This window comes from Orcinus orca, chromosome 15, assembly GCF_937001465.1.
Source record: "Orcinus orca chromosome 15, mOrcOrc1.1, whole genome shotgun sequence".
NCBI lineage: Eukaryota > Metazoa > Chordata > Mammalia > Artiodactyla > Delphinidae > Orcinus > Orcinus orca.
In genome coordinates, this window is record NC_064573.1 from 42,854,882 (window position 1) to 42,881,488 (window position 26,607).

The 26,607-nt window shown below is 38.7% G+C and overlaps 1 protein-coding gene across 6 annotated transcripts in view; it reads left to right on the plus strand.

Moving 5' to 3' along the window:
* Positions 1 to 18,076: 18,076 nt before the first annotated feature.
* TRAPPC8 (trafficking protein particle complex subunit 8) overlaps positions 18,077 to 26,607 on the plus strand; it is a 91,216-nt gene continuing 82,685 nt past the window's right edge. For 2 of the 6 annotated variants that reach the window (XM_012534433.3, XM_033435237.2), the window contains exons 1-2: positions 18,096 to 18,573; positions 24,905 to 25,099. In XM_012534433.3, coding sequence (XP_012389887.1) covers positions 18,417 to 18,573; positions 24,905 to 25,099 — 352 coding nt within the window. In that variant the 5' untranslated portion in view covers positions 18,096 to 18,416. Of the gene's footprint in view, positions 18,574 to 24,904; positions 25,100 to 26,607 lie in introns of all 6 variants that reach the window. The other 4 variants (XM_004273717.2, XR_007471677.1, XM_033435238.2 and 1 more) reach the window with 4 other exon arrangements.

Consider the following 26,607-nt stretch of genomic DNA (forward strand, 5'->3'; position numbering starts at 1 on the left):
CTTTCAGCTTTTCACCATTGAGTATGATGTTAGCTGTAAGTTTGTTGTATATGGCCTTTATTATGTTGAGATATGTTCCCTCTATGCCCACTTTCTGGACAGTTTTTATCATAAATGGGTGTTGAATTTTGTCAAAAGCTTTTTCTGCATCTATTGAGATGACCAGATGGTTCTTATTCTTCAATTTGTTGGTGTGGTGTATCACACTGTTTGATTTGTGGATATTGAAAAATCCTTGCAACCCTGGGATAGATCCCACTTGATCAAGGTGTATGATTCTTTTAGTGTGTTGTTGGCCTGTAATTTTATATTTTTGTGGTATCTTTGTCTGGTTTTGGTATCAGGGTGATGGTGGCCTCATAGAGTGAGTGTGGGTGTTTTCCTTCCTCTGCTATTTTTTGGAACAGTTTCAGGAGGACAGGTGTTAGCTCTTCTCTGAACGTTTGATAGAATTCGCCTGTGAAGCCATCAGGTCCTTGACTTTTTGGTTGGAAGTTTTTAAATCACAGTTTCAATTTCAGTGCTTGTGATTGGTCTGTTCATATTTTCTATTTCTTCCTGGTTCACTCTTGGGAAATTGTACCTTTCTAAGAATTTGTCCACTTCTTCCAGGTTGTCCATTTTATTGGCATACAGTTGTTTGTAGAAGTCTCTTATGAGCCTTTGTATTTCTGCGGTTTCAGTTGTAACTTCTCCTTTTTCACTTCTAATTTTATTGAGTCCTCTCCCTTTCTTTCTTGATGAGTCTGTCTAAAGGTTTATCAATTTTGTTTATCTTTTCAAAGAACCAGCTTTTAGTTCCATTGATCTTTGCTATTGTTTTCTTAGTATCTATTTCATTTGTTTCTGCTCTGGTCTTTATGATTTCTTTCCTTCTGTTAACTTTAGGTTTTATTTGTTCTTCCTTCTCTAGTTGCTTTAGGTGTAAGGTTACATTGTTTATTTGAAACTTTTATTGTTTCCTGAGGAAGATTGTATTGCTATAAACGTCCCTCTTAGAACTGCTTTTGCTGCATCCCATACGTTTTGGATTGTTGTGTTTTCATTTTCATTTGTCTCTAGGTATTTTTTGATTTCCTCTTTGATTTCTTCAGTGATCCATTTGTTGTTTCATAGCATACTGTTTAGCCTCCACGTGTTTGTGTGTTTTACAGGGTTTTTTTCCTGTAGTTTATTTCTAATCTCATAGCATTGTGGTCAGAAAAGATGCTCGATATGATTTCAGTTTCCTTAAATTTACTGAGGCTTGCTTTGTGGCCCAGCATGTGGTCAATCCTGGAGAATGTTCCATGTGCACTTGAGAAGAATGTGTATTCTGCTGCTTTTGGATGGAATGCTCTGTAAATATCAATTAAGTCCATCTGGGCTAATGTGTCATTTAAGGCCTGTGTTTCCTTATTGATTTTCTGTCTAGATGATCTGTCCATTGATGAATGCAGGGTGTTAAAGTCCCCCACTATTATTGTGTTACTGTTGATTTCTCCCTTTATGGCTGTTAGTATTTGCCTTATATGTTGAGGTGCTCCTGTGTTGGATGTATATATATTTACAATTGATATATATTCTTGGCTTGATCCCTTGATCATTATGTAGTGTCTTTGTCTCTTATAACAGTCTTTATTTTAAAGTCTATTTTGTCTGATATGAGTACCACTACTCCAGCTTTCCTCTGTTTTCCATTTGCATGGAATACTTTCTTCCATCCTCTCACTTTCAGTCTGTATGTGTCCCTAGGTCTAATGTGGGTTTCTTCTAGACAGCATATATACGGGTCTTGTTTTTGTATCCATTCAGCCAGTCTATGTCTTTTCCTTGGAGCTTTTAATCTGCTTACATTTAAGGTAATTATCAATATTTATGTTCCTATTACCCTTTTCTTGTTTTGGGTTTGTTTTTGTAGGTCTTTTTTCTTCTCTTCCTCTTTGTTCTCTTCTTTGTCGTTTGATGATGATCTTTAGTGTTGTGTTTGGTTTGCTTTTTCTTTTTTTTGTGTGTATCTACTGTAGTTTTTGGGTTTCTTGTTCCCATGAGGTTTTGATATAGCAGTCTATATATGCACAAAGTTGTTTTAAGTTGCTTGTCTCTTCCTCGTCTAGAGGAGTTCCTTTAGCATTTGTTGCAAAGCTGATCTGGTGGTGCTGAATTCTCTTAGCTTTCACTTGTCTGTAAAGCTTTTCATTTCTCTGTCAAATCTGAATGACAGCCTTGTTGGGTAGAGTATTCTTGGTTGTAGGTTCTTCCCTTCTATCACTTTAAATATATCATGCCACTCCCTTCTGGCCAGCAGAGTTTCTGCTAAGAAATCAGCTGATAACCTTATGGGGGTTCCCTTGTATGTTATTTGTCATTTTTCCCTTGTTGCTTTTAATATTTTTTCTTTGTCTTCAATTTTTTTCAGTTTGATTAGTATGTGTCTTGGCATGCTCCTCCTTGGGTTTACCCTTCCTGGGACTCTCTGTGATTCCTGGTCTTGGGTGACTGTTTCCTCTCCCATGTTAGGGAAGTTTCAACTGTTATCATCTCTTCAAATATTTTCTCAGGTCCTTTCTCTCTCTCTTCTCCTTCTGGGGCCCCTACAGAGTGAATGTTGTTTTATTTAATGTTGTCCCAGAGGTCTCTTAGACTGTCTTCATTTCTTTTCATTCTTTTTTCTTTATTCTGTTCCATGGCAGTGATTTCCACCGTTCTGTCTTCCAGGTCACTTATCCATTCTTCTGCCTCAGTTATTCTGCTATTTATTCCTTCTACTGTATTTTTCATTTTAGTTATTGTTTTGTTCATCTCTGTTTGTTCTTTAGTTCTTCTAGGTCTTTGTTGAACATTTCTTGCATCTTTCCAATCCTTGCCTCCATTCTTTCTCCAATATCCTGGATCATCTTCATTATTATTATTCTGAATTCTTTTTCTGGACTATCTCCACTTCACTCAGTTGTTTTTCTGGGGTTTTATCTTGTTTCTTCATCTGGGACATAATCCTCTGCTGTTTTATTTTGTCTAACTTTCTGTGATTGTGGTTTTCATTCCACAGGCTGCAGGACAGTAGTTCTTGCTTCTGCTGTCTGTCCTCTGGTGGGTGAGGCTATCTAAGAGGCTTGTGCAAGCTTCCTGATGGGAGAGACTGGTGGTGGGTAGAGCTGGTTCTTGTCCCTCTGGTGGTCAGGGCCATGCTCAGCAAAACTTTAATCCACTTGTCTACTGATAGTGAGCCTCTGTTCCCTCCCTGTTGTTTGCTCACCTGAGGCAACCCAGTCCTGGAGCCTACAGGCTCTTTGGTGGGGTTAATGGTGGCCTCTGGGAGGGCTCATGCCAATGAGTACTTCTCCAAACTGCTGCTGCCAGTGTCTTTGTCCCTGTAGTGAGCCACAGCTGCCCCCACCTCTGCAGGAGACCCTCCAATTCTAGCAGGTAGGTCTGGCCCAGTCTCTTATGGTGTCACTGATTTTTTTCCCTGGGTCCTTTTGTTCCCAAGGCTTTGCATGTGCCCTCCAAGAGTGGAGTCTCTGCTTCCCCCGGTCCTGTGGAAGTCCTGCAATCAAATCCCACTGGCCTTCAAAGCCAGACTCTCTGGGTACTCCTCCTGTTGCCAGACCCCCAGGCTGGGAAGCATGACATGGCGCTCAGAACCTTCAATCCAGCTGGAGAACTTCTGTGGTATAATTGTTTTCCAGTTTGTGGGTCACCCACCTGGCAAGTATGGGGTTTGATTCTATCGTAATTGCACCCCTCCTACTGTCTCACTGTGGCCTCTCTTTTTTGTCTTTTTGTGTAGGGTATCCTTTTTGGTAGGTTCCAGCTTTTTTCCGTTGATGGCTGCTCAGCAGTTGTGATTCCTGTGCTCTCACAAGAAGGGGTGAGCACACGTCCTCTACTCTGCTATCTTGAGCTAACGCCCCATCTAAATATACTTATTTTATATCCAGTGAGCTTACTAAATTCGCTTATTTATCCTAGTGGTTGATCAAGACTAAGTGGCTATGCCTTTGTAATGATCTCTCTTCCTCTGTCTTCTACATTTTTCTCTTATTATTCTCTCTTCCCCCACTCTGCTTCACAACTCTGGTGTAAGATTACACAGGAGATATTAGTGAACTAGACTTGTGTCCTGAATAGCAAGTACTGTTCAGAACCATGGAGGGCAGTGTTCACGGTTCAAACTTCTAATGGTCATGATATGATTATGGCAGGTCTTTGTTGGCCTTGTTCTAAATCTTAGTTTACAGCAGTGTGTAATCTATAAAAAGTAGTCAATAAATATTTATTGAATGAAATGAAATGAATTCTCCATAGTGAAATCAAATTTGTGCAGGACTATTAACATTTTCATAGCTCTTGATACTCTTCAAATTGCTTTTCAAAAGTGGGATGTCAATTTACAAAGCCACCAAGTAAAACTTCTAAGATTTCTCTCTTTATAACTTTCACTCATTTATCTTATGTGGGGGATGAAATGAGTGCCTAATGTGTACTTGCTTGCTAAAAGCTCAAAATTTAAATAAGAGAACAGATGAGAAAACAAATGATTATTTTACGAGATACAGTCTATATTAAGGTATGCTATGAGACACATAGAGGGACAGCTTATGGTTAGATCTGAAGGTCAGAGAATTCTATCTCATGAGAAGGTGAAATTTGAACTTAATGTTGAAAGAATAAGAATTAATCACATTAAAAGAGAATGATGAAGAAGTGGTAGTAGGATTAAAGGTTTCATTGCCTGCCCTTCTCATAATACTTTTTATAATTCATGACTGCTTGTCACTGACCATGGCTAATTAAAGCAAGGATGGACACCTAAAAACAACTAACCATTTTATCTGTTTTAATAAATTGAACAGGGAAGCAGAGGAAATACTTTATTACATCATATAGAATTGGGATTTGGACAACTATATTAAGTATCGTGTAAAATGAGTAAAGAGAAAAAGGTGTGTTTCTGTGTGTGTGTGTACGTGTGTAAGAAATAGAGGAAGGAGGAAGAGGAAAAGGAGGAGGAGCAGGAGGAGGAGGAGGAATAAAAAGAAATGAAAAGGAGAGGAAGAGGGTGGAGGAGGAGGACAAGGGGGAGGAAGAGGATGAGAAAGAGGAGGGAAAGAAGAAAAGGAAGAAGAGAATGAAGAAGAGGAAAGAGAGGGGCTTAGAGAAAGCATAGACTCCATAACAGAAAAGAGGCTGAGATGAAAAGGACATTAAGAACCCTGACTGAGGAAGGAGCTTTGGCTCTAGCATTTCTATTTCTGTTTGCATCAATCCCTGTTATATTTCAGTTCTTGTCCGTGGATTTAATGAAAAGTCTATATTGTAACAATTTACTTTACTTTGCATTGTATGTGAGTTAATTTGAGTGAGTCTCAGTTTTTCTGTAATTAAAGGCTTAAGGAACTTCTATTAAAATTCTATTATAGTTAAAGAGAGTTGATAGATTTAAGAAAATTTAAGGTTTTCTTTTGTTTGTTTTCTTTTGGCCCCACAGCATGCAGGATCTTAGTTCCCCGACCAGGGATTGAAACCATGACCCCTGCAGTGGAAGTACAGAGTCTTAACCACTGGACCACCAGGAAAGTCCCATCAAGTGTTTCAAATATTGTTAAAATTTTGCATTTGAGGAGCAAAGACTGGGGGGAGGACAAGGACCATGTCAAGGTATATCCTAATATGTGCCAGGGATTTGGGCTATAGGGAGTCACTGAAAATTTTTATGGAAGTGAGTAACATATTTACATATGCATTTTTGTAGGGTTCACTTTGGTGAATAAAACTGGAACTGGGCAAGACTGGAAATTGAAAGAGCAATTAATTGGCCATTGAAAAATTGAGGTGAGGTATAATGAAGCGCTAAAGTGAGACAATAACTGAGGATGGAAAGAAGAAATGGGACTGATTTGAAAGATGTATAAGAACAAAAACATAGAAGGAAAGATTTATCATAAATATAACAAAAAGAAAACATGTTTCTCATAAAAAGGCTTTATTAGAAACCCTTTATATGGAAAACATATTTGCTTTTTGTTACATGTATGATAAATTTTTCCTCCTGTGTTTTAGTTTTCCCAAAATTTATTACTTTTTTTGATCAAATAATAGTTTTAGGGACTTCCCTGGTGGTCCAGTGGTTAAGATGCCACGCTTCCACTGCAGGGGGACACGGGTTCTATCCCTGGCTAGGGAACTAAGATCCCACATGCCACGCAGCATGGCCAAAAAAAAAAAAAAAATAGTTTTTAAGTTTTGAAGTAGTAAAATTTACCCATTTCTTCTATTGTGATTTTAATATTCTTAACCTTAGAATTGAAGTCACATATTAATTGGGGAAGATCTGCCATCTTTATTGTACTGAGCTCATGAACAAAGTATATCTCTCTGTCTATTTAAGCATTCTTTTAAATTCCTGAGTTTTTCAATAAAGTTTTGTAGTTTTCTTCACAAAATACCTCCAAGTTTTAAAAATAATTATATGTATTACTATGTATATTTTGTCAGTAGTCTCAAATATTTGTTATTGAAAAATGTACCTCTTAAAACATCTATTTTCACATTTCTAATTGTGCTGATATGTAATAGCACAGTTGATTTTTTTTGTATATTGATCTTTTATCTAGCAAACTTGCAGAATTCTTTTTCTGTTATAAATAATTTTTCTATGATACTAAAATAAATTTTCTATGTAGAATATATTATTCTGCCAAATAATGAAAGATTTATGTATTTTTCTTTCTGATCCATAAACCATATATTTCTTTTTTTTTTTTTTTTTTGCCTTATTATGCTAGCTAGGGCCTCCAGTGTGATGCTGAATAGGAGTAGTAATAGATATTGTTAAGTAAAGGAGTTAATTCATCAAGAGAAGTTAGCACTACTAAATGTTAATGTACCTAATAAAGAACCTCAAATTACATGAAGCAAAAACTGATAAGAACTGAAATGAGAAATAAGACAAATCCACAATTATAACCAGATATTTCTATACTTCTCTCTCAATAATTAATAGTAGTACACCAAAACTCTTAGTCAAAATTTTAGTCTAAAGATATAGAAGGATATATCCTTCTATGAGGATAAATATAAGGATATAAGACTAGATACAAGAATAGTATTGTAGGGGAGTTCCCTGGTGGCTTAGTGGTTAGGATTCCGGGCTTTCACTGCTGTGGCCTGGGTTCAATCCCTGGTCAGAGAACTGAGATCTCGCAAGCCACGAGACACAGACAAAAAAAAAAAGAATAGTATTGTAGGTTGAACTGCATCCCTCAAAAAGATATGTTGAATTGCTAATCCCTATGCCTATGAATGTGACCTTACTTGAAAATACGGTCTTTGCAGATGTAATCAAGTTAAGATGAGGTCATACTGGATTATAGTGGGCCCTAAGTCCAAGGATTGGCCCTTATAAGGAGAAAGAGGTTTGAAGATACAGAGACATAGGGAAGCAGGCCAAGTGACAGCAAGCAGAGACTGGAGCTGCCACCAGCCACGGAATGCCAAGAATTGTCAGTATCCATCACAGGCTCTAAGAGGGAAGAAGATTCTTCCTTAGAGCCTTCTAAGGGAGCATGGCCCTGCTGACATTTTGATTTTGGGCTTCTAGAATCCAAAACTATGAGAAAAGAAATTTCTCTTGTTTTAGGCTTCTCAGTCTGTGGCAATTTGTTAGAGCAGCCCTAAGAAACTAGTACAGATAAACATAAAAATACAAGACAAAGATATAGAAGACTTGAAGAATACAATATTACATAATTAACATTTAGAGAACATCCTTCTAACAATTATAGAATCCATCTTTTTTTCAAATGTGCAAAGAACATTTATCAAGATAGACCATATTCTGAACCTTAAACGCACTCTCAATAAATTTAAAATAATTCAATCATACCAAGTACCTTCTGATAACAATGGAATTAAGTTATAAATCAATAATAGAAACATTTGAAAAATCCCAAATATTTGAGAAATAAATAATATACTCTTAAATAATCCATGGGTACAAAAAGAAATAGCAAAGGGAATTTGGAAAGTATTTTGAACCAAACGAAAATGAAAAACAAACATATCAAATTTTGTGGAATGCATCTAAAGTAGTGCTTATTTGTAATTTAACTGACCATTAACTGTAACTGTGATCTTATCTGTTACTGTAGCATTTTTTTTTTTTTTTTTTTTTTTTGCGGTACGCAGGCCTCTCACTGTTATGGTCTCTCCCGTTGCGGAGCACAGGCTCCGGACGCGCAGGCTCAGCGGCCATGGCTCATGGGCCCGGCCGCTCCGCGGCACGTGGGATCTTCCCGGATTGGGGCACGAACCCGTGTCCCCTGCATCGGCAGGTGGACTCTCAACCACTACGCCACCAGGGAAGCCCTACTGTAGCATTTTTACAGGAACATTTAAGTTTTGTTTGTTTTGTTTTGTTTTTGTCATATATGGTGCTGAAATTTTCATTGGTTGAGATAACATTCTAATTTAGGAGTATGGATTTGAATGTGGTATCTTTTTAAAAAAAATTTTTTCTAATTGAATTATTCTTATTCATTGCTATTGACTTTATGAATTTAGAATTCTTTATTGAATACTTTTATTAATTCTCACGATTTTTTTCAGCATTTATCTGAGCTTTCTGAGTATGTAATAATTTGCTTTTCTTTTCCAATATTTATACTTATTTTTATTTCATTAACCCAAATTTTCAGAACATTAAATACTAATAGTAATTAATAGTGCCTTGTTTCTGATTTTCATCAGAATGCTTCTGATGTTTATCAACTTCTCAAAGAGATCTGTTGTTCTAAACATTAAGAACCACTGCTTAGAATCATGAGTTATTAGCAATCATACAATCTGTAGTCTACAGGTGATGATTCTTGAGATCAGAAAGGTTAAGTGACTAGTTCCAAGGTCTTAAAAGTGGGCAGTGGAAGAACCATGACTAGAATTTCATTTCATTTATGGTTTTGCTGTTACCAAAACTTACAACAAAAATTGTAATAGTTTTCCTCATCTCTGATTTTTTAAAAATTGCAAAACATTGCACTTGTACCTTTTTTGGAAACAGCTTTATTGAGATATAACTCTCATACCATACAATTCACCCATTTAAATGATACAGTTCAATTGCTTTTAGCACATACACTGAGTTATGCATCATCATCACAATCATTACTAGAATATTTTCACTACTTCAAAAAGAAACCTGGCACCCCTTAGCCATAACCTCCAAACTCTCCTACTCTTCCCATCTCCATCTTTACCACCAGGCCTAGGCAAGCACTAATCTATTTTCTATCTCTGTAGATGTACATATTCTAAATGTTTTGTATAAATGGATTCATATGTGGTCCTTTGTGACTGGCTTGTTTCACTTAGCCTGTTTACAAGGTTCATCCATGTTGTAGCATGTATCAGTATTTCATTTCCTTTTAAAAATATTTATCTATTTATTTGGCTATGCCGGGTCTTAGCTGCAGCACACGGGATCTTTGTTGCCACGTATGGGATCTTTGTTGCGGCATGTGGGATCCTTTAGCTGTGGCATGTGGAATCTTTAGTTGCAGCATGTGAACTCTTAGTTGTGGCATGTGGGATCTAGTTCCCAACCTGGGATTGAACCCAGGCTCCCTGCATTGGGAGTGCAGAGTTTTAGCTGCTGGACCACGAGGGAAGTCTCAGTACTTCATTTCTTATTATTGCTAAATAATATTCTATTGCATGGCTATACCACATTTTACTTATTCATTTATCAGTTAATGAATATTTGGATTGTTTCTACTTTTTGGCTGTTACTAATACACTGTTATGAACATTCAGGTACAAGTTTTTGTGTTGACATATGTTTTTATTTCTCTTAGGAGGCAAATTGCTGGATCATATGGTAACTCTATGTTTAACAGTTTGGAAAACAGCTTGTTTTCCAAACCAGCTGCAACACTTTACTTTCCCACCAGCAGTATATGAAGGTTCAAATTTCTCCAAATTTTTGTCACATTTGCTATTGTCTTTTGGATTATAGCTATCCTGTGGGTGTGAAGTGGTATTTTATTATGGTTTTGGTTTTCATTTCCATAATGGTTAATTATGGTGAACTCCTTTTCATGTGTGTATTGCCTATTTGTACATCTTTTTTTTGGAGAACTGTCTATATCCTTTGCTCATTTTTTAAAACTTTGAGAATACTTAAATATATATTGGTCATTCAGGTTTCCTCTTTTGGGACTTTGTCACTTGTATCATATTGTGTTGTGTTCTGGTACTTATACAGTATCAATTGTATACAGATTGCCTTTTTTCTTATTAATTATAGGAGTTCTTTATGGTAGATATATATCTTTGCACATTTGTAGCTTGAATTTTCACTACTTTGTGATCTTCTGATAAAAAGATCTTAAATTTAATGTAGTTCGATTATCAATCTTTTCTGCTACGGTTTGCACTTTTTTAATCTTGTTTAAGAAATCTGTCCCTGTTTCCTTCATGAAAGGGAGGCAGTGTTAGTGTAGTGGTTTAAAATGGGTACTCAAGAGGCAGATTACCTGAGTACAAATCACAGCTGTTTTACTTTGTGGTACTGTGGCCTGGGACAATTTAGTTAATCTCTTTTGCCTCAGTTTCCTCATCTATAAAATGGGAATGATATTAATAGTACCTACTCACAGGGTTGTTATGAGGACTAAATGAATCGGGATATATAAAATGCTTAAAACTGTACTGGGCACAAGATAAGCAACAAGTAAGTGTTATTACTGTCTGCATCTTTATTCTACCTGACCTGATTTTTTTTGTATGCCATGACATAGAAAACTAATCAGGTTTTTGTTCCATAGAGATAACCAATTATTGAAGCACTGTTTATCAAATAATCTGTTCTACATCACTTTGTTTATGTTTCAAGTTGGTCTGTCCCACAGCTCTCCATTCTATTCCATTGGCCTATTTGTCTACTCCTGTCTCTTGATAACCGTATTATAACTTTAATATATCTTGCTTGCTGGTCGGGCAAATTCCTCTATCTTTTTATTTAACTTCAAAATTATCTTTTTTTAAAAAAATTATTTATTTATTTGGCTGCACTGGGTATTAATTGCGGCATGTGGGATCTTTAGTTGAGGCATGTGGGATCTTTAGTTGAGGCATGTGGGACCCAGTTCCCTAACCAGGAATCGAACCCAGGCCCCATGCATTGGGAGTGTGGAGTCTTAACCACCGGACCACCAGCAAAGTCCCCCAAATTATCTTAACTATTCTTAGATCTTTGCTCTTAAGTATGAATTTGAGGATTACTTTGTCAAATTCCATAAAATCTCTGTGGGTATTTTGATTTGAATTGCACTGAACCTCTGGATTAATTTTAGTGGAACTGACAGCTTTATGGTGTCTCTCACTACCAATGAGAGCATAAATGAAAGCTCTCCCAAAATATGTTTCCTCATATAATTCACTTTCAGACAGGATTCTTGCACATATATGTCTAGCTGACAAAACTAAAGTCAAATGATTATGTCTTAGCTATAAGAGAAGCTGAAAATATGAGTCCTGCCTCCTACTTTTGGGAGGAGAGATGGACAGCTACATAAATATGATGAAGGTGTGCTATATATTTATCCCACTATATAATTTTTTTTTAATAAATTTATTTACTTATTTATTTTTGGCTGCGTTGGGTCTTTGTTGCTGCATGTGGGCTTTCTCTAGTTGTGGGCGGGTGGGGGCTACTCTTCCCTGTGGCGCGTGGGCTTCTCATTGCGGTGGCTTCTCTTTCTTGCAGAGCGCAGGCTCTAGGCACTTGGGCTTCAGTAGTTGTGGCTCGCAGGCTCTAGAGCGCAGGCTCAGTAGTTGTGGTGCCTGGGCCTAGTTGCTCTGAGGCACGTGGGATTTTCCTCGAACCTTTGCCCCCTGCATTGGAAAGCAGATTCTTAACCACTGTGCCACCAGGGAAGTCCCTCATTCTGATTTTAAAGGAAATAATTCTTTCTTACATTTAACCATTAGGTATAATATTATGAATCTTTGCTACATAACCTTTATCTGTTTAGGAGTTTCCTTTCATTTTTATTAAGCTATAATTGACATAATGGTATACTACTTCCAGGTGTATAAGGTAATGATTCAGTATTTGTATATATTGTGAAATGGTCACCAAAAAGTTGCTAAGAGAGTAGGTCTGAAAAGTTCTCATCACAAGAAAAAACAAGTTTTGTAACTATCTATGGTGATGGATGTTAACTAGATGTTGCACATTTTTGATTGGATAATTTATCTTTCTGATTATTGAGTTATAATAGTTCTTTACATATACTAGATTTTTTTCCCTTGTACTTCTGCACTTTTGGTATCCAAAACCAGTTTTTGGCAGTATTTAAATTTATCAGTTTTTCATCAAATCATATTAGATATGTGATTTGCAAAAAATATCTCCCATTCTGTGGGCTGTCTTTTCACTTTCTTAACAGTGTCCTTTGAAGCACAGGTTTTAAAATTTAGTGTTCAGTTTCTCTCTTTTTGTTGTCATTGTTGTTGTTGCTTTTGCTTTTGCTGTTGTATCTAAGAAACCATTGCCTAATTCCAGGTTATCAAGATGCATGCCTATGTTTTTCTCTAACAGTTTTATAGTTTTAGATCTGACATTTAGGTCTTTAAATGTCAGTTAATTTTTGTGTATATGGTGTGAGGTAGGGGTCCAACTTCATTCGTTTGCATGTAGATAACCAGTTGACCTAGCACTTTTTGTTGAAAAGACTATTTTATTTTCCTCTAATTGTCTTGGTACCCTTTAAAAAATTCAATTGCCCTTAAATGCGAGGCTTTATTCTGCCTGTATCGCACTCTCTTGGTTACTGTAGCTTTGTGATAAGTTTGTAATTAGCTGGTTTGAGTCCTCCAACTTTGTTTTTTGTGTTTTTTTGTTTTTTTGTTTTTAAAGATTGTTTTGGCTATTCTGGATCCCTTGAATTTTGACATATACTTTACTATCAGCTTGCCAATTTCTACAAAGAAGCCAGTTGGTAATTTGATATCAATCTGTAGAACAATTTGGGGAGTGTTGACATCTTATTAAGTCTTCTGATCCATGAACATGAGATGTCATTTCATGTGTTCAGGTCTTTAATTTCTTTCAAACTGCAAATATTTTTTTAAGTTGCATAGCAAGTTAGCTAAAAAAGCACATGACTTTTGGGGACTGCTTAGCAGCTGTAACTATTCCTTTTATTTTTATAGAGATAAAAATCATTATTAATGTGTTGACATTAAAAGCATTTATAAAGAAGTATGTATTAAAACAATATCCATTGCATTAAATAATTTCTGAAATAGGAGGGACAAATAAGTAAAAACATTTCAGTTAATATGTAAACCGAGGAAGTATAATGAAAAGTGCTTGAAACTAAAAGTCAGGAAACGGAAGCGTTTTCTAGCTCTGCACCTAACTAGGCATATAACCTTGGGGAAATTACTTTATCTCTCTAGGACTGTTCCTCACATTTAAAACGATATTATAATTTTTCCTAAACGGAAAGTCATGGGTTTATGCAGCCAATCGAAATATGGCATGCAAATGTGCACTTATTTTTAGCCTAAATCTTGAGGATTAATGTTTATAGAATTGTTTAGAGTTTAGATCTTCAACATTCTCACCCACCGTTCCCCCATCTACATTTTTCTTATCCAAATACAGTTGTTTTTGGAAGTATTTACATATGATTTTAAACCAAGCACTAATATTATTCCCTATCTTAGAAGCATAAAGGAGAAAATATGTATAAAAGATTTTTACTTGCTGCAGATTAAATTAGAGGAGGATTTATATGGGGCTTAAATACCTATAATAAGTATAAAATAGAATTACGAGCAAAATTGTGGCTATGATTCATCCTTAAAATAACCGGGAAATGGATGCCATCTGTTTTAGTCAGAATTTTAATGATAATAAGTATACTTAAAACATCCAGTACAGGGGCTTCCCTGGTGGCCTAGTGGTTAAGAATCCTCCTGCCACTGCAGGGGACACGGGTTCGAGCCCTGGTCTGGGAAGATCCCACATGCTGTGGAGCAACTAAGCCAATGCGCCACAACTACTGAGCCTGCGAGCCACAACTACTGAGCCCACGTGCCACAACTACTGAAGCCTGAGTGCCTAGAGCCCGTGCTCTGCAACAAGAGAAGCCACTGCAATGAGAAGCCTGCGCACAAGGAAGAGTAGCTCCCGCTCACTGCAACTAGAGAAAGCCCGTCTGCCGCAGCAATGAAGACCCAATGCAAACAACAACAAAAAAATCCAGTACAGTAAACAGAATAAAAAGTGTGGGCCAATATGTGTATTATATATTTAAACCTTTCTTTGTTTAGTGTTTTAAAGTAGCATAGCATAAAAATCTTTGAGCTTACAAAACTTTTTTAAAAAGTGAAGTATAGTTGATTTATAATAGTGTATTAGTTTCAGGTGTACAGCATACCCATTCAGGATTTTTGCAGATTATATTCCATTATAGGTTGTTACAAGATATTGGGTATAACTCCCTATGCTATACAGTAAATCCTTGTTGCTTATCTGTTTTACGCATAGTAGTTAGTACCTGTTAGTCCCATACCCTAATTTGTCCCGCCCTCTCTCTGATAGCCGTAAGTTTGTTTTCTATGTCTGTGAGTCTTTTTCTGTTTTGTATATACATTTACATTTTTAGATTCCACAGAAGCTTAAGAAACTTTTAATGCACAAATTTTCTCAGCATCCCCTGACCTCCAATGCTCTGATGTACAGGTAGTTAGCTCCTATGTGAGATCCATGTACTCAGGAATCAGAACCGGTTTTTTATTGGCTTTTGAAGCTAATACTCAATAGCACCATCTACTGTTAACACAGTGAAATTTAATAATAGTGGAAAGAATAATAGATTCTCGTATCTTCATACTGGAATGAATACAAGAAATCTTCTAGTCCCAACTTCATAAGCTTACAGATAAAGAATGTGAGGTTCACAAGACAAGTAACTTGTTAAAAGTCACAGATTTCTTGCTAAAACTGTATTACAAGCTATTGCAAGCTAAAATTTCTGTAGATGCTTTCAAAGCGAGGAAACATATGGAAAAACAATTTATCCCAGTGATCAAGTCTCTAGGATTAAGAACCGAGCTGGTTCTGCTCCAGTGCTATCTTTGGCCAAGTTAATTAATTGCTCTGTGCTTCAGGTGCTACATCTGAAAACTGGCAACACATGTGCTTCTCAGGGTTTGTGTGAGAAGCAGAATATATATGTAGTAGACATATATGTGAAGTGCCATGCTTGATATATGGTGAACAATAATGGTGATATTATTTTTATTCACAGGGGTGGAGTGGTTTTGAATTCAGACTTCTTTGACTTCAGTGTCTGTATTCTTGACCACACCAGACATCAGAAGAGACTAGCAGTATCACACATGCAAAATAAAACAATCCATGAATGTTTGATAACACACTATTTCAAAATTGGCATAGCATACGTTTTACGGGATTCTTTGATTCTGGGGAGAGTAGGAAGCTGGGCCTTATCTTCAATACTTGGAAAAGAGGTCCTTAGTTGCTTGTGTTATTACTATTTTGTCCAGCAAGCTTCCTCTCTTTAAGTGATAGACCCTGTCTGCTTGGCCTTGAGGGTGGGCACATGGCCAAGGCCTGGCCAACCATAACACTTCATGTTTCCTGGACAGAGTAAGTGGTTCAGAGGACAAGTGATGCAAAAAGGGTCATTGTCCAGAGGAGTCAGAGAAATGAAAGACGTGTGATATCTTAGACCTCAGGCAAATATCGATACATCCTGCAAGGTACCTCATTCCTAATGAAGTGGGGTGGAGACCGTTGACTGTCACCCCATATTCATTCTCCTCTTCATCTAGTAACAGAACCCTCAAGCCTACATTTTCCAGTCTCCTTTGGACACACTGGGGCCAGTGGGATGTGAGTGAAATTGCTGAATGCCATTTCTACAATTTGATCTGAAACCATCAGTCATGTACGTTTCCATTCTCTTTTCCCCATTCATGTAGGCTGAAAAGCAAATGTGGCAGTGACTCAGCTTTAATCTTTAGGGGAAGACAATACCTTAGAAGTTGAACATGTTAGATAGTTTAGGATAAACTAGAAGAGAAATAGTGTTTTACAGAGCTGTCACTCACTGGAAACAGTGCATGCATGTGGTGTTAGATTGTAAAGGCAATGCATAAGACAAAAATCCATTTAGGCATAGTCATAAAAAGGAAGGACGTACTGATTCATGCTACGATATGGATGAAACTTGCAAGTTATGCTAAGTGAAAGAAATCAGACACAGAAGGCCATATATTGTATGATTCCATTTACATGAAATGTCCAGAATAAGTAAATCCATAGAGACAGAAAGTAGATTAGTGATTGCCAGGGGCTAGAGGGGGTGTTGCGGTGCAGACTGACTGCTAGGGAGCACCAGGCTTCTTTTTGGGGTGATGAAAATGTTCTGGAATTAGCAGTAATGATTGTGCAACTTTCTGAATACAGTAAAACCCACTGAACTGTACACTTTAAAGGAGTGAATTTTATGGTATGTGAATTATATCTCCAAAAATCCATTTAGGCTAAATTACCCTTGAAAGTCCTTCTCACAGAGCCTAATACAGCTAGTTTTACCTTCAATGTAAAAAATAAATTGCCTTTTTAACTTTGAGTTGAGTACTAAAGTAGTATGCTTGCATTAAGGAGCCCTGTTACCAAAAAATATATCTTATAACTTGAGTCACGCTCTGTTGTGTGAGATTCTTACATTATAAAGGGTAAGGGATATATTAGAGGTATTCAAAAGGTAACATGTATACCCCTGGGGTTAAAAGAAGGCTTTCCAAGAGGTCCTCAGGCACAGCCAGTTTTAAGGAAATGAATTTCCAGATCCTCAACTCCCACGTGTTATCTTTTCTAGATTGATCTGTGGCTAAGTTGTCATGTCATTATGTCCTATTGTCCTTTCCTACCTCCCATTTTTCAATTTATAGGAGAAAGGCATACTCACCTGTAATAAATTCTTACCAGGGTAGAAACTTCAAGGTGCCAATCTGACAATTTGAGATACTCTTGTTTGGGGAAGCCTCCTTTAAATCAAGGACCATAAAGCCATGATGTTGGCTTTATGGGTGTTGCATTTTTTTTTCCTTGTCTTATATTTTTGTCATTTAATTCAGAAGGAGCTGAATAATATTATAGTAAAATTCCTTTCATTCACTTTTACATATTTAGAGGAAAAATCTATAAAAATGAAAGTTAGGAATAGCAGTTCAGGCCTCTATTTATTCGGCACATAATTACTGGATTCCCACACCTCCATCACTATAAAGTAAATACTCTAGCAGACTGTAAAAAGAAGGCGGCAGCGGATGAACGGGTCGGAGGTTGGGCACATCCTTTCCGTGAGACCAACAAAAACGCAGTAGTTTCTCCCACACTCGGGCTAACTGCAGCGCCCACAACGGCACACATTTCTGCTCACTGGTTGAGTTCACATGCATGGCAGTCCTTTCTAAAAGCTTTCTGAAAGCATGGTTGTGTTTAAATGATACGTGGCCTGTTTAGGCCGGCTCCAGCGAAACATCCAAACACCCGGCGGGCAGCACGCTCTCTCCGCTGAGCGGGTGCCCCCAGTCGCTCCACCAGGAGCGTGGGAAGGGCAGGGCGGGCGGGCAGAAGGCAGCTCGAACAGCCACATGGTTTACCTACCGTTTCCCAGGAGGGTCGAGTGGGCGTGGAAGATGAACGGGTGCCTGCACCACTGTGACAGCACAGACCACGAGCTTCGGCCTACCGACCCTTACGTCACACTTCGCTGGGCTTTGCCAAGGACGTGCGCGAGAACCAGGACAACCCCCGCGTGCCTCCGCGCCTGGCTCCGCCCACCGCGCTCGTAGCCCCGCCCCAGCCCTGCCCAGTAGGGGGGGGGGGTCCACCCGTCGCACTTCCGGCGCCAGCCTCCAGACCGGCCTCGGTCGCTTTTTACTTCCCTCTTCCTGGCTTTCTTCCCCCGCCCCCATCTTCTTTAACACTGTCACGTGAGGGGCGAGCGCGGGGGCTGCTGGGATAAGTACGCCCGTGGGTCAGGGTTCGGCCCCAACATGGCGGTTCCTGTCGGGCGGCGACCAACGCTTTGCCGTCGGGAGGATTAACTGGCGATTGTTGGCGTCTCCACCTATCAGGGTGGAATGCAAGGACGCCGGGGCGAGCGCTGAGGAGCGGCGGTGACGGAGAGGGGTCGGTGGCGGGTGCCCCGGGAGCCGAGGCGGCGGCGTCTGTTCTGTTGGTCTCAAGGCTTCAGTGTCGGGCCCCGCCCGGCCGAGCCGGGCCGGGCCAGGCCGGCGGGCGGCGGCAGTAGCTGCTGCAGCCGCAGGATCAGCCTCTGAGAGTGGGCCGGAGGGCGGGCGCCGCTGCTGCCTCTGCCGCGGTGATGGCCCAGTGTGTACAATCAGTGCAGGAGCTCATCCCGGACTCCTTCGTCCCCTGTGTCGCCGCGCTGTGTAGCGACGAAGCCGAGCGGCTCACTCGTCTCAATCACCTTAGCTTCGCGGAGTTGCTTAAGCCCTTCTCTCGCCTCACTTCTGAGGGTATGTGGTCTCCCCTTTTCACTGAGCTCCCGCAAAGCTGGGGCCGGGAGAGGGAAGTTGGGGGCGGGCAGGGAAGAGAAGGGCGGTGTTTACATCCCGGAGCCGGTAGAGTGGCGTTGGGCTGGGCCCCCGCGGTGTCTCCGGTGGCCTTAGGAGGAGGGGCCGTGAGGTGGTCAAGACATCATGGTCCTAACCTCCAGTTTTTCTAGGCACTTCCCCGACCAGCCACACTGTTAGGTAATTAAAAATGTGAGTCCCAGAGAAGGGCATTGAGACTGTTCTCAGCCGCCACAGGGAGGGAATTAGGAAGTTGCAAGGTAGGGCAAGGTAAGAAGATGCTCCCTGTTAGACGACTAGGTCTTAGGGGGAAGACGACGAATCATTTTCCCCTGGGAGTTAAACCGGGCTTTCAAAGTTGTCTTGAGTATTATATTCTTTAGCAGTGAGGTGCATCCCCTTCAAGCGTTCTGTTCAGTTATTTTACTTTTTTCTTTTGAGAATTCAAACATTTCCTTAGGGATCCAGTATTTTACTTAATCTCTCAAGAAAATAAAAAGAATTATAAAATTAATGAAACTTGCAGCAGCCTTTTTTTGCCTAATGGACGAGGAAATAAGGACAAGTTGTAGTTAATTTAATCGAGATAGTTGGAGTTATGATTTATAGGGATGGAAAAGTCCTGAATATTTTTTTCAGTTAAAAGTTTAATCAACGGGAGAAATATCTTTTATAGAAGAGCTGCCTGTTTTCTCCAGCTTTAGATTCTTTATTAGGGAAAAGTAAGTGTAATAATAGTCAAGTGTGGTTTAGCCAATATCTTTACCTGTACTTTGCAAACAGAACATAGTAAAGTATAGGGAAAGTTCTGTGTTAAGAACTTTAAAATAAAAAGGTTCTATAATAAAGCTGTGTCAAGCCAACGACCATGGTTTTTTGGTTATGACTTCACACAAAAAAATGCTGCGCCATAAATTTATTTATTTACATGCCACACGTGTATTCTTTGGGAGAATATCTCCATTATAAGTTTGCTTTTGTATTTATTATTTTTTTAAAATAAATTTATTTATTTATTTTTGGCTGTGTCGGGTCTTCGTTGCTGTGCACGGGCCTTCTCTAGTTGCGGCGAGCAGGGCCTACTCTTTGTTGCGGTGCGCCGGCTTCTCATTGCGGTGGGCCGGCTTCTCATTGCGGTGGCTTCTCTTGTAGAGCACAGGCTCTAGGCGTGCGGGCTTCAGTAGTTGTGGCTCGTGGGTTAAGTAGTTGTGGCTCACGGGCTCTAGAGCGCAGGCTGAGTGGTTGTGGCGCACGGACTTAGTTGCTCCGCGGCATGTGGGATCTTCCCGAGCCAGGGCTTGAACCCGTGCCCCTTGCATTGGCAGGCAGATTCTTAACCACTGCGCCACCAGGGAAGCCCTCACTTGTGTATTTAAAGGAGAGAGAGAGAGAGCTATCCAATAAAGCAAAGATTGGGAACTCTTGGATTTTCTTCAGCATGTACTTTAGCCATCCATGTCACCTCCTCCAGTATTGTCCTAAGTCAATAAAAACAATAAAGCGCGCTACATTCTTAAATTCTTAAAAGACAAAACAGTGCGTTTGATTTTGAGCTGTGTGCTCTTTTCTGCTTTGTTAATAAAGAATAATAATGCAAACACCTATACCTACTTACGTAGCATTTGTCTTTGAGTCCTCCTTGAGTCCTATGAGGTAGATACCGTTAATACCATTTTAAATTTGAGGACGTTGAGGCCCAGAGATGTTAACTTGTCCAGTCTTACAGGTGGGAAAGATTTAAAAACAGGCAATTTGATTCAAGACAAGGTGTTCTTAATCAAGTCGTCTTATCTGCTGGTAATATTTAGAATCACCTATTCACACAAGGGAGCAGTGCTGTCCAGTAGTAAAATAATGTGAATCACATGTATAACTTTTATTTAGTAGTCACATTTAAAAAGGTGAAAAGAAATGGGTGAAAGCAGTTTAAGTAATATCTTATTTAACCCAATATTTCCAAAATGTTGCCATTTCAACATGTAGTAAATATACAAAAATCTTAATGAGATATTTTGCATTTTTTTTTATTGCTAAGTCTTTGAAACTTGGTGTGCATTTTACACTTATATTACATCTCAGTTTGGACTAGATATGTTTCAAGTACTCAGTAGACACATGTGGCTGGTGCCTCCTGTATTGGACAGTGCAGTGAATAGAGGCTGAAATCAGTACTCTGCTTTCCTTGTGTAGACTGCAAAAGATTTAAGGGAGGAGTATAGTGAGTTGGACTTTAATAGGTCGACAGTTGGTGGAAAAGAAGAGGGTGGGCATTCCCTGTTGAAGGCAGGGATGAGGTTAGAATGGTATGGGCAAAGGTATAAATTATGATTCAGTGGTTGGGGGGAACAGTGGGAGAAGTCCCTATTGAGTACAGGATAGTAAGGGAAAATACCTAGATAAGGAAGGATCTTGAATTCTAGGAAAGGAATTTTTGATTTCATATCTAATGGTAAATATGTGGCACTCACAGATTTCTTAAGCAAGTGTATGGAGTTTTCGGGGAGTTGGTGTGGTTTATAAGCAATTGAGTTTAAAAAAAATTTTTTTTAGTACAGTAAAGTTTTGTGTGTGCTACATAAAAACAAAAGATATCATTATTTTATTTTTCAAAATATGTTCTGTAGTACACCAGTTGTATGTTTCCTGGAAAAATTTTGTGGTCAAATAAGTTTGCTTAATATAGCATGTGTTTGGGAGAATTAGTGTCATTCAGCATATGGAGAGTTCTGGGAACACCTGCTGTAAAGAGACCTTTTAAAAACTTAATCCAGTACTTCCCAAATTTATTTGAACATGGAGTTGATTTTTCAGACAGCTATCTTGAGCAACCGGTAATCCATGGGCAGCACAGTGGGGAATGTTGCTTCATAGTACAGTATTCAAGGAACTATATTTATATGGTAGTCTGTAAAAGTAAGGTAATGATAGAGCTGAATTTCACCCTGAAATTGAGATGTTATATGATACATAACATCACCTTTTGTGACATTATAATCTTAATGAAGCCTTAATATAATTATTTAATTCTGAACCTTTGGATTTTTTTGTGTGTGATTTAAGAGCATTTCTCAGTCATTCTTAGCTTTTGCCTTTCTCTTTACTAAGATGGTTTTGTGCTATTCCAGTATATTACTTATCTATTGTTGTGTAACAAATTACCCCCAAACTTAGCACCTTAAAACAAAAGCATTTATTATCTCTCAGTTTCTCAGGAATCTGGGAGTGGCTTAGCTGGACAGTTCTCTCTTGAGGTTACAGTGGAGCTGTTAGCAGGGACTGTGGTCATCTAGGGCTGGAGGATCCGCTTCCAAGCTCACTCGTATGGTTGTTGGCAAGTCTCACTTCCTCACTGGATGCTGGCCTGAGACCTCAATTCTCTGCCATGTGGGCTTCTCCATAGGTTCCCTGAGTGTCCCCATGACATTAGCTTATCCCAGAGGGAGTGATCAGAACCCAAGATGGAGGCTGAACCCTTTTTTTAAAAATATAAATTTTGGGGCTTCCCTGGTGGCGCAGTGGTTGAGAGTCCGCCTGCCGATGCAGGGGACACGGGTTCGTGCCCCGGTCCGGGAAGATCCCACATGCCGCGGAGCGGCTGGGCCCGTGAGCCATGGCCGCTGAGCCCGTGCGTCCGGAGCCTGTGCTCCGCAATGGGAGAGGCCACAGCAGTGAGAGGCCCACGTACTGCCAAAAAAAAAAAAAAAAATATATATATATATATATATATATATAAATTTATTTATGGCTGCGTTGGGTCTTCGTTGCTGCACGCGGACTTTCTTTAGTTGCGTCGAGTGGGGGCTACTCTTCGTTGCGGTGCATGGGCTTCTCATTGCGGTGGCTTCTCTTGTTGTGGAGCACGGGCTCTAGGCACGTGGGCTTCAGTAGTTGTGGCATGTGGGCTCAGTAGTTGTGGTACATGGGCTCAGTAGTTGTGGCTTACAGGCTCTAGAGTGCAGGCTCTGTAGTTGTGGCGCATGGACTTAGTTGCTCCGCAGCATATGGGATCCTCCCGGACCAGGGCTCGAACCCGTGTCCCCTGCACTGGCAGGCGGATTCTTAACCACTGTGCCACCAGGGGAGCCCTGAACTCTTACAACCTTATCTCAGAAGTAGTATACCATTGTTCTTGCTGTGTTCCATTGGTCACACATACCAGTCCTGGGATGTGGGAGGGGACTCCACCAGAGTATATACCAGGAAATAACCGGGATCATTGGGTGCCATTTCAGAGTCTGGCTGCCACACATAATAACTAATTTCTGGATTATTAGTAAGATTACCCAATAACTAATAACGTAATAACTGGTTAACCCGTTCTGAATATAGGGCACAACTAGAATAACCTTTTTGTGTTAACACTTCCGGATACTAGAGTCAATTTAAAATTTTGAAAGAGGTTTAATACATACATGGCTACTTATGTTATTTGATAATTATGGATCAACCCTTCAAGGAAACTACTTGTACAGTACACTCTAAAAATATCAGAAATGTACCATAGTATCTTTGTGTTTTTTGGTCTCTCTGTTTCATAGTTAGACCAGCTGAGAAGTTTCATTAGGGAGAGAGGCCTGCATATGTTTATTTAAATAATTTAGAAAACAATTACAGACGGATGCAGAGAATACAAGAACCATCCAGGTCCTCATTACCTAGAGCCAATGAATCTTGTCATATTTGCTTTGTATCTTTTCCTTTCCTTTAAAAAGAAACATTATAGATAGAGCTGAATTCACCTTTTTACCCTTCCTCAGTCCCATTTCTTTCCTTCTTTCATCATAGGTAATCATTATAATGGAATTTGCGTGTATACTTTCTGTACATATATTTAGTTTTGCAATACAAGTACACATATTCATGCCACATGTAGTATTTTAAAAAGATTTTTGTTTAATGTCTTTTAATTAAAGATTTAGAAGTCAACAGAACACACAGGAAATTTAGGAAGACAGTTTTTAACAGATGTAACTTTATTTAAAATGTAGGCGGGCTTTAGCTTAAAAGTTTGGTATAAAGTGTTTTCCATTGGTGAAAATAACGTCAATTTTTAATGGATAGGTACCCAAAGTCAGTTTTCCAAAAAGTGCCTCGTATTTGTATATGATCCATGATGTACTTCAAATAGAGTATGTTGTACGTGCTGCCTCCATCTTAACTATACAGTCATGTGTCAGGCTTGTGCTGAGTGCTTTACACTTACTGTGTCTTCTAAGAATATCTCACCTAAATCCTTCAAATAACCTTGTGAAGTACATTACTTTCTTTATATGTTATAGATGAAGAAATTGAGCATGGGAAAGATTAAAAGTTGTTTAGGGTAACCCAGTTAATAAGTGGTGGGTTGGAATTTCAAATAAAGTCTGACTCCAAAAGTTGGGCCCTTAATCAATACAGTGGACTGCTTCTTATAGTACCATGGCAACTAATCATCTTGTCTTATTATATTTATGAGAAAAAATACGCTCACATTTCCTTCTGTGCACCGTGGACACTGTCTTGCTACAGTTGCCTGAGAACCTGTTCCTTGGCCTTGAAGCCCTGAACCACTGGTTATAAATCCCATAGACTGAGCCAAGGCAGAGAGGAGGCAGGAGGTATTGGGTTAGGAGAAGGGATCTGGGCATTGTTTTTTTTTTTTTTCCTTTCTTTCTTTTTCATAGACTTTATTTGTTAGAGCAGTTTTAGGTTCACAGCAAGACTGAACAGAAAATACAGAGTGTTCTCATATACCTCCTGTTCCAGCACACGCACAGCCTCCCCTCACTGTCAACATCCGGCACCAGAGCGGCATTGATTTTTATGATACTAGAATAGGGGCTGAGAATGGAGGCATCGCTATCGGAGAAGCAGAGGAAGCCTGCAGACAGCATTTAATTCCCTTTCTTCCCTTTTCCTATTTTCAGTGTTGATACCATAGACCTCACACTGCCGTGGACCAGCCTTAGGGTGAGGTGAGAATTAGACATTTGGTATGGATGGTAGTTGGTCCCTGGCAACTCTAACATAAGAGGAAGGAAAGGACCTAGAGTAGAGTAGTTGTGAGCAGTAGCATTGTGGGAGAGGAAGGTTAGACTGTTTAGCTTGCCCTTTTGGTGTATAATGGAATGTTGTAAGTTGGTTGTATTCTCGAAGACTGTTCCACTTGGAATTTCTGGTTTCCAAATTGAGCATCCTCTATAAACCATTAACCCAGTTTATTATTGTTGTAATAGTTGGCCTGTTATGCTTTGTACAGAAGTAATTTCAAGTTTTTCTCTTTTTTCTTTTTAAGTTCATATGAGAGATCCCAATAATCAGCTTCACGTAATCAAAAACTTGAAGATAGCAGTAAGCAACATTATCACCCAACCACCTCAGCCTGGAGCCATTCGGAAGCTTTTGAATGATGTTGTTTCTGGCAGTCAGCCAGCAGAAGGATTAGTAGCAAATGTGATTACGGCAGGAGATTACGACCTCAACATCAGTGGTATGTAATAAGGTTTATTATTATTTTTAAAATGACGTTTTCTTTTTATTAGAAAAGGTAATTCTATAACTTGGAAATCATTCAACACTTAAGTGCTTGCTGAGTGCTAGAGCCTGGAAATACAATGTTGAAAAAAAAAGTCCTTGCTTTTAAGGAGGTTACAGTCAAGTAAGCAGGCAGCCATTCAAATAACTATGAATTATGTGATTTCACTTTACTTTTTCATAATGAAAAATTTTTTTTGTAGTTCTAATTTTAAAGTTAATACAAGCTCCTTGAGGGCAGGAACTTTGGCTCTTTATTTTATTCCTAGTATCTAAAGTAATGCCTAGATCATAAGCATAATAAATATTTCTTGAATGAAAGAACTAACAGTAGATAAAAAACTATTCTCTTGTGACATTAAGTAATACTGTGATTACATAAAAAGCATTAAGTTTATTATATTTTTTATCTTGCTTAGTGCTAAGTGGAGGAAATGTTTATAATATATAAATAAATATTTGATCTTAATCTGATTTGAAAGATAAATGTTTTCATAATAGGCTTGGTAGGTAAAATTATGTAATACTCTGTAAAGTGAGTTAGCAGTGGTTGGTGTGACTCTTTTTCAGTATGAAAAAGACTTAATGGGGAGACATGGGATAGATTTTTAGAGGGGAAAGATTAAAAGTACATCATCTGGGAGTTCCCTGGCAGTTCAGTGGTTAGGGCAGTGCGCTTCCACTGCAGGGGAGCACAGGTTCGATCCAAGATCCTGCATGCTGCATAGTGCGGCCAAAAAAAAAAAGAGAAGTACATCATCTAATTAGGATATTTTAGCAGCCTAATAAAATAATCTTAGATCAGTATAACTCATAATCTATTACTTTAACACCTCCTAATTGCATATTTAAAGATTTTTCCAAACATACAAAGAGAAATTAAGTGGCGTGTTTTAAATCCTGAAGTTAGTTGGTTGCACTTGTATGGTTAGAAGTATTTGTAGATTTATTTTGTTTAAATGTTTATAATTTTTCTTCTTTCTCTGTCATTTTAATTCCAGCAAGGCAAGTTAACTTAATAAGACTAAGTTTAGAAGATTATGGTTATCTTTGTAAATCAAAAGAATCCATTTTCAGGATACATATTTTAAGCAGTTCCTGGCATAACATGTTTTCAACATGAGGCAGAATTTGCAGATTTCTGGGAGAAAGCAGTGGAATTTGAACTATTTCTGTCATCAATGGAAAATTCATGTTGAGATGTGAAGGGCAATGAATCAAGGGCCAGAGTTATCCAGTAGTTAATTGGGTAACTTGAATAAGTCACTTATTCAGAATCAGTTTTATTCTTTGAAAACAAGAGGAATTGGCTAGATTACGTCTTAAGGCCTCTTCTAGACCTTTAATCCTGTGATTCTATTTTATAGGGACTTTAACATTTTTATTATACATGCAACAAATATTTATTGATTTCCTACTGTATGCTTTGCATTGAGATCAGAGATGAATGAGATGCTGTATATA